This window comes from Suillus subaureus (genome assembly GCF_016647635.1).
Source record: "Suillus subaureus strain MN1 chromosome Unknown BJ212scaffold_33, whole genome shotgun sequence".
In the NCBI taxonomy this organism is placed as follows: domain Eukaryota; kingdom Fungi; phylum Basidiomycota; class Agaricomycetes; order Boletales; family Suillaceae; genus Suillus; species Suillus subaureus.
The window spans coordinates 219,534-237,357 of NW_024538589.1; the positions used below are offsets into that span (position 1 = coordinate 219,534).

At 44.7% G+C, this 17,824-nt stretch overlaps 3 protein-coding genes across 3 annotated transcripts; 1 reads left to right on the forward strand and 2 right to left on the reverse strand.

The window, feature by feature from the left end:
- Positions 1 to 11,006: 11,006 nt before the first annotated feature.
- BJ212DRAFT_1448720 (uncharacterized protein) lies at positions 11,007 to 12,049 on the reverse strand (the record flags this gene model as incomplete). Its single annotated transcript, XM_041338581.1, has 5 exons — positions 11,007 to 11,132; positions 11,166 to 11,409; positions 11,458 to 11,601; positions 11,698 to 11,784; positions 11,874 to 12,049. The coding sequence occupies 5 exons, from the start codon at positions 12,047 to 12,049 to the stop codon at positions 11,007 to 11,009; spliced, it is 777 nt and encodes a 258-aa protein (XP_041189338.1).
- A 622-nt stretch (positions 12,050 to 12,671) lies between these two features.
- On the forward strand, positions 12,672 to 14,534 carry BJ212DRAFT_1302469 (uncharacterized protein; the record flags this gene model as incomplete). The annotated part of the gene is made up of 7 exons (XM_041333270.1): positions 12,672 to 12,908; positions 12,964 to 13,030; positions 13,073 to 13,127; positions 13,155 to 13,373; positions 13,422 to 13,542; positions 13,606 to 13,657; positions 13,705 to 14,534. 7 exons carry the CDS (start codon positions 12,672 to 12,674, stop codon positions 14,532 to 14,534), a joined length of 1,581 nt encoding a protein of 526 aa, XP_041189339.1.
- Positions 14,535 to 15,749: 1,215 nt separating this feature from the next.
- Positions 15,750 to 16,932, reverse strand: BJ212DRAFT_1484330 (uncharacterized protein; the record flags this gene model as incomplete). The annotated part of the gene is made up of 7 exons (XM_041340779.1): positions 15,750 to 15,761; positions 15,806 to 16,014; positions 16,075 to 16,177; positions 16,227 to 16,373; positions 16,424 to 16,573; positions 16,619 to 16,664; positions 16,811 to 16,932. The coding sequence occupies 7 exons, from the start codon at positions 16,930 to 16,932 to the stop codon at positions 15,750 to 15,752; spliced, it is 789 nt and encodes a 262-aa protein (XP_041189340.1).
- Between the last annotated feature and the right edge of the window lie 892 nt (positions 16,933 to 17,824).

Consider the following 17,824-nt stretch of genomic DNA (forward strand, 5'->3'; position numbering starts at 1 on the left):
CTGAGTTTGTCCTTTTCCATAAGGCCTAGGGATGGACTCCCTAGGCCGGCATTCTGGACCTTCGGATTTGTCCCCTATGTCTCTGTCCCAAGTCTAGGGATTGCTTCCATAGGCTAGAGTCTTGCCTTTCTGGCACTTACCCTCTTTCTGGACTTAGGTCCACTTCCTGTCCCTCTGACTCTACCTTAGGGTAGTCTACCTCCATTTGCTTCTACATCAGATGAAGTCCGATGTAGCCCCTATTCCTTCCAGACCTCCGGACCTCCTGTCTTCTGTACCTCTGGACCTCCTGTCCCTCATACCTCCGGGTGTCCTGTCCTTCGGATGTTCTGCCCTCCATACCTTCGGATGTTCCACCCTCTGTACCTTTGGACATCCTGTCCTCCTGTCCTCTGGACCTCCTATCCTTCCATCCTGTTTTCCTGTAGAAGTATTACCTTGCAGCAGGAACTCTCCTGAGCATTTCCTGCATTCCTCCAGAACTCTCCCACACTCCTCCAGAAGTCCTCCAGACTTCATCAGACCATCATCGGACTTTCTCTGAAATGAAGGGCACATACTCAGGTAAGGGGCACAGCATACAAGCTGAGGCCAAGCCCCTCTGAGTCAGTCTCTCTCTCCCTTGAGCATGGTTCTTAACAGGCGCTCCAACTTAGAGTCTAGGATTTCGGATATCTCATATTCTGGTTCTCTGTCAACTTCTATTGGAGGTGGGGGTGGTTGGATACAATTAGGGATGGTGTTCGGAACTGCAGGTTCTAGTTGGGAGACATGGAAGACTGGATGTACTGGATGCATGGAATCCAGGAGTCGGATGGTGAAGGAGTGCGATCTGGGACAGGATATAATGTCAAAAGGACCTAAGTTCTTTTCCGAGAGCTTCTTGGAAGGGTGAGTGGAATGGAAGTACTTTGCTTTGACGAAGACTTGATCTCCAACCTTGAAGTCTGGGGCTGGTATCCACCTTGCATCCACAGGTCCTTGATAACGTTCTTGTGTGTGGGTCATTTCTTCTCAGAGGAATTGGTGAAGCTCATTGAGGTCTATGGCATATTCCTGTGCACAGATGGAGGAAAGGTCACATTCCAGGTGGATGGATATGTTCAGATGGTATCCCTTGTTGGCGAAGAAGGGCGAAACTCCAGTGGTAGCACTTGGAGCATTGTTGTATGCAAATTCAGCCAAGGGGAGTAGTTCCGACCAGTTATCCTGCTGATAGTTACAGTAGATCCGGAGGTATTGTTCTAGGGTTTGATTGGCATGCTCAGTTTGTCCGTCCCCTTCTGGATGATATCCGGATGTGAAGTGGAGGATCATGTCTAATGCTTTTCCTAAGGACCAGAAGAAGTGGGATACAAACTCTGTTCCCTGGTCCAAGGTTACATGGGATGGAACACCATGCTTGGAGAACACATGGAGTAGGAACAAGCAAGTGAGGTCTGGAGAGGTGATAGTATTGTGGGTCGGAATGAATATTGCTTGCTTGGATAGACAATCTATAATGACAAGGATGGCTGTGAAGCCGGAGGAGTCTGGAAGTTGCTCAATGAAATCCATGGAGATGGAGTTCCAAGGCTTTTCCAGAACAGGAAGTTGTTTGAGCAATCCATATGGCTTATGTCTTGGAATCTTGGCTCGGGCACAGGTGGTGCATGATTTAACATAGTCTTTGACATAGGTGCATATTCTGGGCCAGGTATATTCGTGTCGGATGAGTTCTATTGTCCAGTTCTGGCCAAAGTGTCCAGACAGGGGATGGTCATGGGTGTTCCAGAGGACATGAAGTCAGAGGTCATTGGAATCAGGGACATATATACAATTGTTGCAATGGAGGAAACCACTATCGTCCATGGTCCATCTGGGATCCGGAGGACTGGACATCTGAGCAGACACAATAGGGTCATTAGGGAGAGCGGATAGGATATCATTTCGGAGTTGGTCAACATCCATGAGTACAGCTGCTTGGAGCACTGGATATGCTAAGGTTGATGCTCATAGGGACGAAGCTAACTGTTCAGACATGAACACCAGACAGAAGTTATGAGGGTTAACTTGAGCATAGTCCTTATCCCCCTCTTTGGGGTAGACATCCCAGTGTCTAGTGAGGGAATCTGGTTTTGCTCCAAGTTTTCTGGGATGGAAACGGATGATGAGATTGAATTGGTGGAGGAACTCTGACCAACATGCCTGACGGCAAGAGAGGAGTTTGGTGGTTGTGAAGTACTTAAGATTCTTGTGGTTCGTGACAATGTCAATAGGCTCGGATGAGCCTTCTAGGTAGTGTCACCAGCTCCGGAAAGCTTCATATATGGCTAGGAGTTCCTTGTCATGGGTATCATAGTTGAGTTCCGGAGTGGACAGGGTTCTAGAATAGAACACTACCGGATGAAGCTCTGAGTCCAGACATACAATGGACAGTATTCCAGCGATAGCATAGTCAGAGGCATCAGTCTCAATGACAATAGGAATGTTCAGGATCCAGTGCATAAGCACCAGAGCGGATGTGAAAGCTTTCTTGAGTGCAGCAAATGATTTCTGGCAATCCTCTGAAAAGTCCCAGTTAACATTCTTGTGTGTAAGCCAGGTGAGTGGAGTGATGATGTCCGAGTAGTTGAAGATGAAACGACGATAGAAATTTGCGAATCCGAGGAAGGATTGAACATCCTTGACCTTCCATGGCTCTGGCCAGTCAATGATAGCTTTGACTTTATCGGATGACATAGTAAGGCCTTCCAGAGACAGGAGGTAACCAAGGTATTCTATGGAATTGGAGTGGAACTCGCATTTCTCTGGTTTGGCATAGAGTTGATGCTTCTGGAGTCATTGAAGTACTTCTCGGATGTGTTGCTTACGGGATGCAAGGTCATGGGAATAGATGAGGATGTCATCCAGATACACCACAATGCATATGTCAAGCATATTGGTGAAGATGCTATTGACAAAATGCTGGAAAGCTGCTGGAGCATTGGTGAGACCCTCAGGCATAACTAACCATTCATAGGAGCCATAGCATGTCCGGAATGCTGTCTTCCACTCATCTCCAGAAGAGATCTGGATGAGATGGTAAGTGGACCAGAGGTTGATCTTAGTGTAAACTTTGGTGCAGCTCAGAGAGTCTAAGAGGTTGGCAATGAGGGGCAACAGATAGTGGTCTTTCTTGGTGATCTTGTTCAGGCCATGGAAATCCACACAAAGACGCAGGGAGCCATCCTTCTTCTTGACAAACAGGACAGGGGCTCCATGCAGAGAGGAGGAGGAACGGAGGAGTCCAGATGAGATATTTTCATCCAGGAACTTGTGGAAAGCTTCAAGCTCAACTGGAGAAAGGGAATATATGGTGCCTAGGGGTGGAGCAGTACCTTCCTCTAAGTCGATCTTTAGGTCATAAGGCCTATGAGGAGGAAGTTGGCTGGCTTTTCCCTTGTCAAAGACATCCTCATATTCATGATACTCTGGAGGGATCGCAGATAGATCCGGAGCATCGGATGAAGTGGATATGGAACAGATCTTGGCACCAGAAGGATGTAGGAAGATGCTGAACTGCTTGGAGCCTTCTAACTTGCAGGCCCGGTGAAGGCGAGGAATTTGGATGGGGGGGGAAACTAAAGATAAGGACTCTTCAGAGCTCCTCTGGATGCGAGTCAAACTCAACCCAAGGGGATTGCCACTGAGAAAGGATTCCTCTAAAGAATTGAGGGGAAATGCCAAGAACTAGCTCTTGACAGAGGGCCTGGTGGAGCATGAGAGTGTGGAATGCGATGATAGGTGCCAAAGCATGCTGGATGCGATAGGTGCACAAAAATGCACGCTCAATGTGCGAAATGCATGCTTCATGGCTAGGCTCTAGACCTCAAGGCGAGTGATTCTGATCTTTTTCTTGGATTGGTGGGAGATGATGGAGATGAGATGATCCCTTTCTGAGTTCAAGTGCGAAAATCAACAAAGATTGTAGTCAATTCCACTATCTGCTGCTGCTCTCCCAATACTAGTAGTAGTGAAGTAAGTAACTAAAATTTACCCAGAGGCATGTAATGCCTCATAAGCGCGTTCCCAGGCTTTGGAAGTGAATAGGTAGCAGTAAATATTGTAAGTGATGTAATTTAAGTAAAACTAGTGAGGCAATGACTAATTGCATATCATATGTAACTCTGTGATATGTGTTTGAAGTAAAAATAGATAGAACAAGCACCAATGGACCTTGAAGGACGAGGACAGGACATGCGGACAGTTGGTGACAAGGATGTGAAAGTGCACAAAAGCGCGTTCATAGCATGTCCAAAGCGTGCCAAAGCGTGCGTTGTCGCAAATACTGCACATGTATCGCACTTATTGGGGGCATCAGCACAGAGGCCAAAACATGAAAATATGCCTATTATATGGCTGTAGAGGACAGAGTCTCTACACCAGCAAAAGGCAACTGCATTGATTAGAGAAATGTTAGGCTTGGAGGTATCAGTGGAGGTGTCTGGAGTAGTCAGAGGGGTAGTTTCCACTGGAGGTGGTGGAGGCAATATCAGAGGGGTCAATGGCATTCCATGAGATGAAGTCCATAACTCGATGCTGTGTGAAACCCAGTCAATCAATGGATTGTGTCGAGTAAGCCAGCTATATCCAAGGATGATAAGACAGGATGAATCCAAAGGAGTTACATAGAACATATTGGAGGTGACTACACCGGATGAGAAATGGATGGGCAGATCTATAGCTTCAGAAATGGTTGCATTACAAGTACCATCAAACAAACAGAGCAGAATCAGAGGAATTGCATAGGTAGGTAGATTATATTTACAGATGAAGTCGGATTCTATGAAGCAATAGGAGGAACCACAATCTACAAGAGCTGGAAAGTCAGAAATATTGGAATATGTAGGGATGGAAACATATGGACAGAGAGAGTTCGGATTGGACAAGGAAACAGCATTGAGTCGTAGCTCCATTGCACAGGTTGAGTCAACACGACCCTCATCCCATGCAGAGTCAGGAGGGTCACAGATTATTTTTTCGCCTCATCCAAGGCATCTGGTTTGGTTTCTGGATTGACTGTAGCTGTGTGACCTTTGGTAGTGTGTGAAGTCGACTTTGTGCAGTCCCAAGCAGTATGCCCAGGTCCACCACAGAACAGACAGAGCTTCCTGTCCAGCCTTCTCTGATGCTCTTCAGATGTAAGCTTTCCATCCTTACCCAACTTGTTGCTGAGGTCCAGAGCTTTAGGAGCGGAGGTAGTAGATGAAGTTGTCTTTCCAGATTTGTTGTTTCCAGAGGAGGTGCTTCCAGATCTGGATGCATTGGCATTGGTCCGTTCAGAAGACTTGGCAGGAGGGTTGGGTGCAGAGGACTTGGTTTTGCGGGAGATCTCTCCCTTGCGTTCCCAATAGCAGGCATCAATGGTCTGTGCAAGGGTTTTGTATTCCAAGAGTGTGCCAGGTTTTCCCATGCGACTGATTTCATCCTTGATACGAGCAGGAAGTCCATTATAGAATTGTTGGCATAGGGCTCCATCACCCCATCCGCAGACCTGCAAGGCAAGTCATTGGAATTCTACAATGTACTTGTTGATGTGCTGTCCATCATGCATATTGAGTTGCTTGAGCTGCACTTCCACATCTCTGGAAGGGTCATGAGGTCCGAAATTGGTCTGGAGTTCAAGCATGAATTCAGAATAGTCATCCATCCAGTCCGGACAATTGGTTTGTTTGTCAGAAAGGAGGTCGGGTTTGAACCATTCAAGGGCCATTCCTTTGAGATAGGATTGGGAGAAATTGACTCTAGATCTTCTGGTACAGAACACATTGGGTTTGCTCTGGAAGTTGAGCTCACACTGGACAAAGAATGCATGAAGTTTCCAGGGCTCGGTGCCATCAAAGACATCCAGCTCCTGAACCTTGACTTTAGGATCTTCGGGAAGGGTGGTGCAATGATTGTTTCGGGCAAGATTGTTGATAGCTCTGGATAGGAGTACCATAATGCAATCCTGTGGACCCAGGCCATCATCTCTATCATCATTGTCTTCATCATCCAGATCATCATCCAGATTTCCACTGTTACCATCCAGCAGGTTTCCACCAGTGGTATCATGATCAATGTCATCATCATCTGGATCTCTTTGGCCCAGAGGGGCTAGGGCTGGAGTCCATGTAGGGGTCTCCAGATGTTGACGACTCAGAAGCTCTGAGATGCTTCCAGCAGTAGCACGCTGGCTAACACAATGCTGCAAGAAGCTATTGAAGGTTTTGACAATAGGAGTGGAATCACAGCGGGTGGATACTAATCCAGCCGCTCAGAGAGTGTTTGCAGTTTTCATTGGAGCCATAGGAAGTGTAAGTATACTTGGTAAGGTGTGAGTTCAAATATACTGTTAAGGTTGTACTCAAGGGATAACTGGATCCAAAGGGCTTCGGCCTCAGCTCATGCGCTGTGCCCCTTACCCGAGTATTGCCCCTTATTTCAGGAAGGCAAGACTAACACATCCAGAAGGTTGGATGAGTATCATAACAGATCCAGATGACTTCTGGATGTGGGATAGGTATCGTAGGGCTAATCCGGACGAGTCCAGACTAGAAACTAACAGTAATAGACTGTCAGAGACAGAGGCAGATATGGATAGACTATAGGAATCAATCCTAAGTCTCGGAGGGTGACAAGAGTAGAGATGCTCAAGTCCAGAGGATGGGAATGAGTAGAACTAAGATGATATTCAAACTGAGGTACTACAGAAAGTTACAGGAGGTTATATACTATAGGTATCTAATGGAATGATCAATCAGCAGAGTCTGAGGCTATGTACAAAGCATGTGGATAGTCTATTGGTAAGTAGAAACGGATTACAAATCATGAAATGGAAATGAAACATACAGTGGCTCAAAAAACTGTCTGCATGTTTTGACATTTTTCACTATCTATGATATTGTGTGAGAACAAACAAATGCCTCAAGGACATGCTTATGCCACATTGTAGTATGGCTTCAGGGCTTTCATTTGAGCCCTACACCGTGGGAATCGGTGGAGATATGGTGGAGACATAAGGCTTATAAAATAATGACTCATGTGGACAGTTTTTTGAGTGTATATTAAAACTATATAAATCATTATTTATGACACCACAAAAATCATGCCACTATTATATAAATTATGAAGTGGTGTCATTATGTTATTTTATGACTATATCTAACTATATAAACCAGAATATCTCATGTATCATAGTCATAATCACCATGAAAGCCATCTCCTCTGCTCAAAGAGATAATATCCTCTCTCTGTCTTATGCTGGCCTCTCTGCTCGCCAAATTTCCTCTAGAACTGGAGTATGCAAGTCCACTGTGGCCAAGTTTATCAAAGAAAGCCACCCAGACAAGGAAAACTCTTGTGGAGGATGTCCATCCAAGCTTACCTCTACTGCCAAAAGGGCTATTATCCAACATATCACTACAGGAAAGGCTGATAATGCTGTCCAAGCCACCCATTATATCAATTCCACCATCACTACCCCTGTCTCTTTACAAACTGTGAGGAATGTTCTCAAGGCAGCTCATCTCAAGGCAGTAACAAAGAAGAAAAAGCCTCTTCTCTCCATCAAACATAGGCAGAGAAGACTAGCCTTTGCCTTAGCTCATCAACACTGGACTGTAGAGGACTGGAAGCATGTTATATGGTCAGATGAGACCAAAATCAATAGATTGGGTCAGATGGGAAGGTATATGTATGGAAAAAGAAGGGAGATGGCCTAACAGACAGAAAGGTTAATGGGACTGTCAAGTTTGGAGGAGGTTCTTTAATGGTATGGGGCTGTATGGGATGGAATGGTGTGGGAATGCTTGCTGAGGTTGAGGGGAAGATGAATGCTGAGCAGTATGTGGACATTTTAAATGACCACTTGCTGCCTAGCTTGGACAGAATCAGGGATTGATAAAGAAGATATCATTTTCCAACAGGATAATGATCCCAAGCACATATCCAGAAGAGCTAAGGAATGGTTTGAAGAACATAACATCAATGTTCTTGACTGGCCAGCACAGTCTCCTGATGTCAATGTCATTGAACATCTCTGGGGAACACTCAAGAAAAAGCTTCAAGCCTATGAAAACCCCCTAAAGGAGTATGGGAGCTTTGGGAGAGAGTAGCAGTGGAATTGGGGAAGATCACAGCTGAGGATTGCCAGAAATTAATTGAGAGTATGCCTAGAAGGATAGAGGCAGTAATTAAAGCCAAGGGAGGTCATACAAAATACTAGAATACCTGGTTATTATTGTAAAATACTTGAGTCAAAAAACTGTCTGCATGAGTCACCATTTTGTGAGCCTTGTATCTCCACCATATCTCCACCGATTCCAACGGTGTAGGGCTCAAATGAAAGCCCTGAAGCCATACTACAATGTGGTATAAGCATGTCCTTGAGGCATTTGTTCATTCTCACACAATATCATAGATAGTGAAAAATGTCAAAACATGTGGACAGTTTTTTGAGCCACTGTAACACAAAAGCTCCGGCTAAGTTGATCACATAGATTGGTTTAGTGAGCCTCCCAAGAACTCACGCGTTATCTACCATGAAAGAAGAAAAGTTGTAGACCGTGTTAATCGAGGACTGGCAAGAAGTCTTATCCTAGTGTAATTGTGGTGTCATTACATTTTACATGCATTTATATAAGACCCTTGGTTATTAAGACACCGCCAAACCTTTCTTGCCTGTTGGGCTTTTCTTTTCCAGCACCTTTGCTGGTGCCATGAGCTATAAGGTTAGTATCTAGTATCTGTTTTTTAGGTGATTTAGTGGTTTTCTGGATGGAGCTGGGTCAGTTGGTGACACTGTTGGGCAGCATTGACACCGTTGAGCATGGTGTTCTGGTGTGGTGTCTGGGGTCTTGATCTGGGGTGCCACTTAGTGTGAGACTAAGAATAAGAAGCAATAACCTTCTGCTTATCAGTGTCATGGAGGGAGATGTTGGCAAGAGTGGATCTTAAGCATGCCCTGTAAAACTGTTGGTACAACATAGTGTAACAATCAATCAAAAATGTACTGTTGATCTTTGAGATCCATGCCTGAAGTAATCAGCCCACTTGGAGAGATATTGGTGTGAAGTGAAACATTGATACCAGCTTGAAGTTCCTGGGTCTCAAGTTCAATGAGTTGTAGCCATACAGCTGCCTGTGTGACTGCTGTAGGGATTTCATATTCTGTGGGCTTGTATAGGCGGATATTGCTTAGTGTTATGTTCGCACTTTTGGTGCTTATGTAATCATCATAGTTTTCACCACCTACCAGCACCAGTCTGAGACTGAGAGTTATTAGTATGATTTCCTATCCTCTCTGAGCACTGAGCTTAGTTGTTAAGAACCATGTTGCTCAAGGGGGAGAGAGACTGACTCAGAGGGGCTTGGCCTCAGCTTGTATGCTGTGCCCCTTACCCAAGTATGTGCCCTTCATTTTGTATGAGGTCCGATGATGGTCCGACAAAGTCTGGAGGACTTCCGAAGGCTGGCTACTCTGCTGGAGAGTGCTAGAGGACTTCCGGAGGAGTACAGGAAACGTCCAGGGGAGAGTTCCGGAAGAATACAGGAAGTGCTCAGGAGAGTCCCCACTGCAAGGTAATACTTCTACAGGAAACAGGGTGGAAGGATAGGAGGTCCAAAGGTCCAGAGGACAGGAGGACAGGAGGACAGGAGGACAGGAGGACAGGAGGGCAGGATGATAGAGGACAGGAGGACAGAAGGACAGGATGTCTGGAGGTACAAAGGGCAGAATGTCTGAAGGACAGGATGCCTGGAGGTATGGGGGACAGGAGGTCCAGAGGTCCAGAAGGAATAGGGGCTACATCAGACTCCGTCCAATGTAGAAACAAACAGAGGTAGACTACCCTAAGGTAGAGTTGGAGAGACAGGGATTGGACCTAAGTCTGGAAAGAGGGTAAGTGCTGGAAAGGTGGAGCTCTGGCCTAGGGAATCAATCCCTAGGCCTGATGGGTAGGACAGACTTAGGTGGACCAAAGTCTGAGAGAGGATTAGGCAAGTCTAAGTTGATATTCAAACTAAGGAAATTACAGGAGAATCTACAGGGGTTATATACTGGAGAATATCTGAGGGGATCAGTAAGCAAAGGAGCAGGGCTATGTACAAGCATGTGGAAACACATTAGTAAGTAAGTCAGAACATAAATAAATGAACTCGGAGATGAGGACTCATACAAGGATCAATAAGCAAGACAGAACAAGAGGTAACCAAAAGCTGGAAAGGCAGAGATGCCTAAATGGGGATAGGTGCAGGATCTTAGACAGAGGGTGGGAATAGGTCCAGCATTAATATCCAGAGGTCCAGAGATCTGAGGATCCAGAAGACAAGGTGGATACAGGACTGGAATATGAGAAGGTGGATATAGTCCAGAATCCAAGATGAGGTGAAGTTCAGATGTCTTGCTGGATGGAGTGTGCATAGGGTGGATGGGACAGGGGGTATGGATCAGGCTAGCAGTGGAGATCTGATGGTCCAGAGCTCAGGGGTAAATCCAGAGCATAGTTGATCCTGCTGAGGTGTGGAGCACAGTGGAAGGGGATCTGGGAATGAGCTGGATATGAAGTGGGGTCCAGATGTAGGCTCAGAAGGCATGGGAATACAATGGAATGTGGGTCTGGATTGTGGGATATGACATTAGTCTAGAAACCCTTTAGGGTTGAATAGCAGCTAGGCTTAGCACATTTAGCCCAACATTAGAAGTCTACTTTCCAGTTCTCTTCTTGTTGTGTTTCCCACACCACTACCAATTATTAGCACAACTATTGTGAAAACGCCAAGACCACTTATGATTGAAGCAGCTTTTGAAGGGATTGGGAGAAGTATTATCCTCCTCCCAGGATTCTATCTCTGCTTTCCATTGAGTGATGAGAGTTGGATGGATAGTCATCTCCAGCTCTGCAAGGGCTTCAGAGTGCTCCTTTGCCCACTTTATGGCCTCAACCATCTTCTTATGTAGAGTCTGCCCTAGGTCTACATCAGAATTTGAGATTGAAAGAAAGAAACTATGCACCTAATGCTGTTATTTTTTTCCAGTTCCAATCACTGAAGTGATCATCCAGAGTGTCCCTCCATGTTCCAGGCCCCATTTCTTTGGTGCTTGATGCCACTCGATTGATGTTGGACCAACCCTGTTCAGGAGCTTCACTGTCTGTTCAGCCCACATATCTCAACCAGTTGAAAGAGAAGTTGGTGTGGCACTTATAGACATGGGCTTGAATGTGAAATTTCGGCACAAAAAAACATATAAGTGAGGATTCATGGGGAGGGCAAAGGTATTCTGGCATTGTTTCCATCCAAGTCCAGAGTCTCTTGTGCCACTGACACACAATGTCATAAGAGATGTTGATCATGGACATTGTGAAGATGAAGAGTGCCAAACACACAATATAGTCCATGTTGATGTACCTAAGCAACATTAGCTGCAAGAAATTTGAAATACAATATACCACATACTGTTCCCCCTTCTGAAGGTCTCCCACACCATTAGGAAGCTTCATGTCATGTCTGGCGCAGTCGATGGTCCCAATGCCTGTGGCAGCAAGCCCACAAGAGGACTTGATATCCACCATATTGACCACATTGTGGCTTATGCATGTGCTTCACTGCTGAAAAAATTAATTAATTCAACAATTGTTACAAGAAGTTGTATTACTTGCCTCTTGCTTTTTGGTAGCATGGTCTGCAATGTAAGACTTATATCTGTGCTCCTCCACAAAGTATGCCCATCCAGCATTGAGGCTAGGGTCAGCAGCATCAGAAGACACCACCTTCTGCTTGAGCCTGAAGTTTGTGTCAATTGCCATAAACAACGCATATTTCCATCTGCTCAGATAATGTGAGCTTAGCAAACAGAAAATCAGAGAACTCACTTGATAGATAGAGGCTCCTGCTCCCAGTCTGGCAGAAGATTCTTGCCAGGTTGCAGGCATGCAGGGCAAAGTACAGCCAATTCCCCTTTGGCTGTAGTGTTAACTCCAGCAAGGTTGTGTGCCCTCCCTCCATGGCCAAGTTGTTTAAGGTTGTGCCATTGGTGTACCATCCTCATGAAAGTAGAATACTGATCCTAGAATATAATCATCAGATAGTTCAAGGATGCCAACTCTGATGCAGACACTACCATGAATTCCCTTGTCTTCTGTGTCTTCTAGGAGCATGTACATGTGAGTACTGTCATGGTGTAGGGACAATTTGGTTGAGGATCTCTGTCATGGTATTTATTGAACATTTGGTGTTTTGAAGTATATTTAAGGTGACATTTATGCAAACAAACCTTGTTGTATCACTACTGGAAGTCAGTGAACAGCCCAACCACACTTGCACTGAGTGAATTATCCGGAACATCTAGCAACCAACACCACAGTCCTTCACGTCCAGTACTGAAATACAATGAGATGGTATGGATTGCCCAAACAGCTGATTCTTCTGCCTCAAGCACTTTTGCAGTGACTTGCCCGACTTACTTGAGTTCCTGAGTCAAGATCAGATGAGAAAGGGGCATGTTGACATCAACTAGCTTCGCTTTGCCTGGAAAAGTCTGGGAAAAAACATTACAACCTTGGCATCAGCTGATGTGATGGAACTATCAAACAAAGGTATGTAAGTTGGTTTTAAATTAATGAAGTCACATGTGCACCACCAATATGATGTGCTGATTGTAACATGAATAGATGGCACTGTGTACATGGCTCACAGAGGAACAGCTAGCCTTCAATGCAACTTTTGAGGAGGAGTACCTCAAGTGCCAAAAAAAAGGGAACTACAGTACCTTTTGGCAGCCTTTCTTTGAGAAATGGGAAGAAAGATGGCCTGTGAGGGCTTCCATGTTTCCAGATATTCCCCCAGTTCAAAGTCTAACTGCAACTCAATTAGAGGAAGAAGACCAATTCAAAACTGCACTTCAGAAGGTTTGCAATTTATTATTTTGCATGTGCATTGTTGGAGACTCACTATTGCATCCAGCGCTTGATGGTCGAATTCTGTAACAATTACAGAAATTCAAAGCCTGGCCACAAGGCTGTGGCAGCAGGTAATTCAGCTGTCAACAAACTACTAACCAATATCATTACAGGACCCACCACCAGTCAGAAACAACCTCTTAAGGAAAGTGAGGTCTATACAAAAATGTACTATGCATCTTGAGTCCAACCCAGTGTCAAAGACGAGCTTAATGCTATCAAATCACAAGCTGAGGCCCCCAATGACAGGAAGACAAATATTCAGGTTGTTCGGAAGCACATCGAGCAGTGTTGGAATAATGAGTCTGTTGAGGTGAAGCAGGAAATTTCTCGACTTATGAGAGAGATGAGGGAAGCAGGATGTGAGGTAGTGAAGCAGCAAGAATCATCCAAGGTGGCCAATGTTAATGACCTGTAAGCATTCTTCTATTTGCTTCTTGCTACTTTGCTAATTGAACATAGAATTATACTGAGACTCACCGAAATTCCCTCAACTTTCTTTGGAGAGCTTCATGAGGCCACAGGTTGGACTTTCAGCGTCCTGCTTGGTGGTCCTGACCCATCAAATGGAGGTGCAATTGATGTCAGTAGCTTGCATGTAGGGTCAATGAAGCTCAGTAATTACTTTAATCACACATTTGTGAAGTTTAACAATAATGTCATGGTACTGTACTATGACTTTGTTTCTCATGTTTTCCGTATGTATTCATTATATTTTCTCAAACATTGCACTAATGATGTTTAGCTGAAGTGGGGACTTCAGATCAAACAGTCGCCAACAATGTTCTCAGTTCTCCCACTCTAGATGATATTCCCACCATTAATGATTCTCCAACTACTACAACCACAGCAGCTGATACATCACATGGTTCACACACCACATCCCTACAGCCAGACTTGGCATCTATCATGCCTTCCTTGGAGCTTGGACAAGAAAAGGTAATTAGTGCATTACCTGCTGAAAATTTCTTCCAAAACATGCCCCCTGCTCCTCAAGACAATGAGATCAATCAAGAGTTGAATATGCCCATTCTGCCCATGCCAGAGGGCTACATACCCTTCCATCTGCCACCCCCACTCTCTCTGGATGCTATGTCTACCTCTGAATCTTTTGATCTCAAGAGTTTCAACAATGCTCTCAAATCCATGCAGTCCCAGGACATCATCACAGGAATGATTTCTTCCCCTCCCCACATTCATCATCAGTTCAATAATTTCTTTAGATTTTCTTCACCAACAGCGACTGCCTCTACCACATCCACCATCGCCCATCTACCTGCAGCTCCATCTACCACTCCCTCTACCACTCCTTCCATGCCTGCTGCAACTTGTTCACCTGCTTTCGCAATTTCCACCACCCCAGCTGTTACACCTTGCACCATGCCTGCCATCAGCCATTCCACTACACCTGCTACAGCACCCTCACCAGCTGCACCCACAACTCCTGTGACACCAGGAATGAGGCCTTCTCCTGTGGTTGATGAACCTCCAGCAAAGCATCAGAAAAAGGCTCAATACACACATCCAGGAGAGACAGATCCGCCACAGCCTGTGGGCCAAGGAAAATGGCAATGATTCCAATCCACTTGAGCTGCTGCTGCCAATGCGATTGGTTAAATCTTCTTGAATTATAATAGTAATGCCTTCGAGATTACATGTGTATATAGCATAAATTTTGAAATTTAATTGTCTTGAGCAAAAACAGACCAAGGCTGGCCTGGGTGACCTCAGTGAAGTTTGCATCTGCACTTGCTGAAATCAGATGAACTCAATTGCAAAATTTTTCCATCCATGACATGTTTTGCAAAATCTGCATTCATTCAATAGTACAAAGTAAATATATATCTTGTACCATCGTGGAAGAACAACTCTATTGCATGGTGCCGCAGGTGCCAAATCTGATTGTGGCATCATTGTTGTTAACATGTGCTTCTAGTTCATCTTCAATATCAGTGTCCCATCAGCCAGTACAAGTGCAAAAATTCAAATGGCAAGACTCTGGGTAGACATATACTTGCCAGAGGCTTGTCCTTCATATTGAGATTAAAATCAACAAGTATCATCATTGATAAATGAAAAACATACTTCAAGGATGGGCACCAAGGACTCAGCAAGCATCACCTGTGTCACACTCTAACATTGATGGATGTTCTCCAAGACACCCGCAAAGTGCCAAAGGATAGACATACACTTGCCAGACGCTCATCCTTCACATTGAGATTACAATCAATAAGTATCATCATAGATAAACAAATATGAAACATACCTTGAGGATGAGGGGCACCAAGGACTCAGTAAACATCACATGTTGTCATGCTCTAATGTTGATGGAGATTCTCCAAGCCACCTGCAAAGTGCCAAAGGACTGTACATCAGTAGATGAGTGTGAATTGTTGTTGATGGACAGTCTCCAAGCCACCTGCAAACTGCCAAAGAACTATACATATGTTCATCTGAGTAAAAATACTGCATGGCAGTGCATAGGCTAAATAAAACCCTGCATAAAAATATATTGACCAACTAAAGTTGGATGACACAGAAAGAACCAACCACTAGCAGCTGACAAATCTAAGAAACCAAGGAACCATTGGCTGACAAATAAAAAGAACAGAGGAACAATCAAAAGAACCCAGAGAACCAGGAACTGGCTGCATGCAAGCATCTTTTTTGGATTCACCAGTGATACATCAGTGATACATCAGCTGCTACTGCCTGTAAGACTCACTGCATGGTTCAGCAACTATTGTATCACATTTTTGTTATCACTATAAGCTATGTAATGTATTAATATCACAGTATAGCCTGACGGGTTTAGGTCTGGGGACAGGCTTAGCATTTTTATGCACAGCAGGCACTGGCCTAGGAAGAATGGCTGTGGGTATAGTGGGTGGGATGTCCATGGGTGGCTGTTTTGCTGGGGAGGGTGGGAATGATTCCAAGTCAGATAGTGGTGTCAAGGCCCATGGTGGTGATGATGTGGAAGGTGTAGCCTGTGAAGGGAGCCTGGGTGGAGTTAGTACTGGTGCATGTGATGATGGGTGTTCTGCCACTGGTCCTGAGGGCAGAGAAGTAACAGTACTGCACACAACATTGTTTGTTGCCAATGTCAACATACTACCTTGTTTATGAGCAGCACATTTCACTTGCATTTTCACAAGGTCAGAATTGGTGTCATCTGAGGCGGTCATCATGGCCTTGACTGCATGTTTTTCAAAAACCTGTCTGTAATTCTTGTTAGTAGATATTTATGAGGAACTAGACACATACTTGTTGATCCACACTAGTGTGTGTGTCTACTGCCCATGGGTCCTCAGGGTTGTCGAGTGTTTCAATGATAGCAAAAAAGAATTTTTCTAGATTGAATGACCCAATGCACATTTTGTATGAGTTACAGGCAGAGAGGGAAAACCACACCTGTATGAAAATCAGTATACTACCAGTCAATAAAATAAAAGTAAACACACCGCACACATGGCCCAGGCCCATGCTTGTGGTGTCACCTTTGTAAGTCCATACATGATAGCCTTGGACTTGCTTCTGCCATGCTTGCTGTCATCATCGTTGTGTTCCTGTGATCCTGCAGCAGTGGGTCCTAGGTACAAGTGCTGGAATGCCTAGGAAAACTGTGAGCACACAAACAGCAACAATGCACTACATACCCTGATACCAGCATGCCTGTGAAAGAGGCCAATGTTCAGGTCTTCACTATCATAGGTGGCCTCAGCAGTATATAGGAAGGATGGCCAATTTGTAGAGAGTAGAGGCTAAGTCCCATCCTGAAGACACTCCATCCCTTTGAAGGTAGAGTATGTGAATTATGCAAATGTTGAGTTTAGAGTCAAAACACTCACAAGTTGGCATCTTCATCAAACACCTCTAGCCACTTTCGAGGGCAAAGTTCTCGCACTAGCCGGGGGTGATTCAGACCATGATTTGACTTGCAAGAAGACTTTGGGATGGGAGGCTGGAGCATGTTGGTGCTATGGTCAGCAAGAATATACTCAAGCACTGAGTGCTTCAGGGATGAGAGATCATCTGAGCATTGTGAGCTCATTGAACTGTCAATCTACATGTTTGTAGTTATTTAGGTGCATATATGCACATACATGCATGGACTCACCACTGTGAGATAAGGTTTCAGCTCATCATAGGACAGCTCATTGAGATTTTCATGGAAGCCAGGAATAAAGTCTAGAATGCCATTATAGAACATGAGAAATCATGCCTGTTGCTCCCCAGACCTGGCAAACAAATCAGTTTAAGTTCCAAGGTGTAAGGTGACTTACATATTTGAACTGGATGTTGAACCACCCTTGTCAAGGGTCATACCATAATGAAATGCAAGCGACACATTTGCAAATGGATTTAAGGTGGCAACTGCCTTGCACCCAGTGGTGCGATATTCTGATAACACATCGCTCAACCTCAAGTTGCATGATAGGTGTAGGGTGAGCCCATGACCATGCTTGAATACTATGAAACTTACCTGGTCTTCTTCCATCTGCCAGTGGCAGTCGTATTATTGAGGATATCATCTGTTGAAGCGTGTTTTTTGGAGCTGGAGGTTGACAACGACATGTTAGAGTTTGATGAAGATGTGCATTTCTCAGATCTGGAGGTTGACAACAATGCATTAGAATCTGATACAGATGTGTGTTTTTTGGAGTTGTATGTTGACAATGACATGTCAGAGTCAGATGAAGACATGGTAGGGTGAGGTAAAGGGCTCAGGGGAAAATTAGGGGATTATTATCACACATGTTGGAATTCAAAAATATTGATGGCTGGAGTTTCAAGATCATCAGACAACTGTGACAAGCAGATACACTTTGAATATAGTAGTACACGACAATAATCAGCAAAAG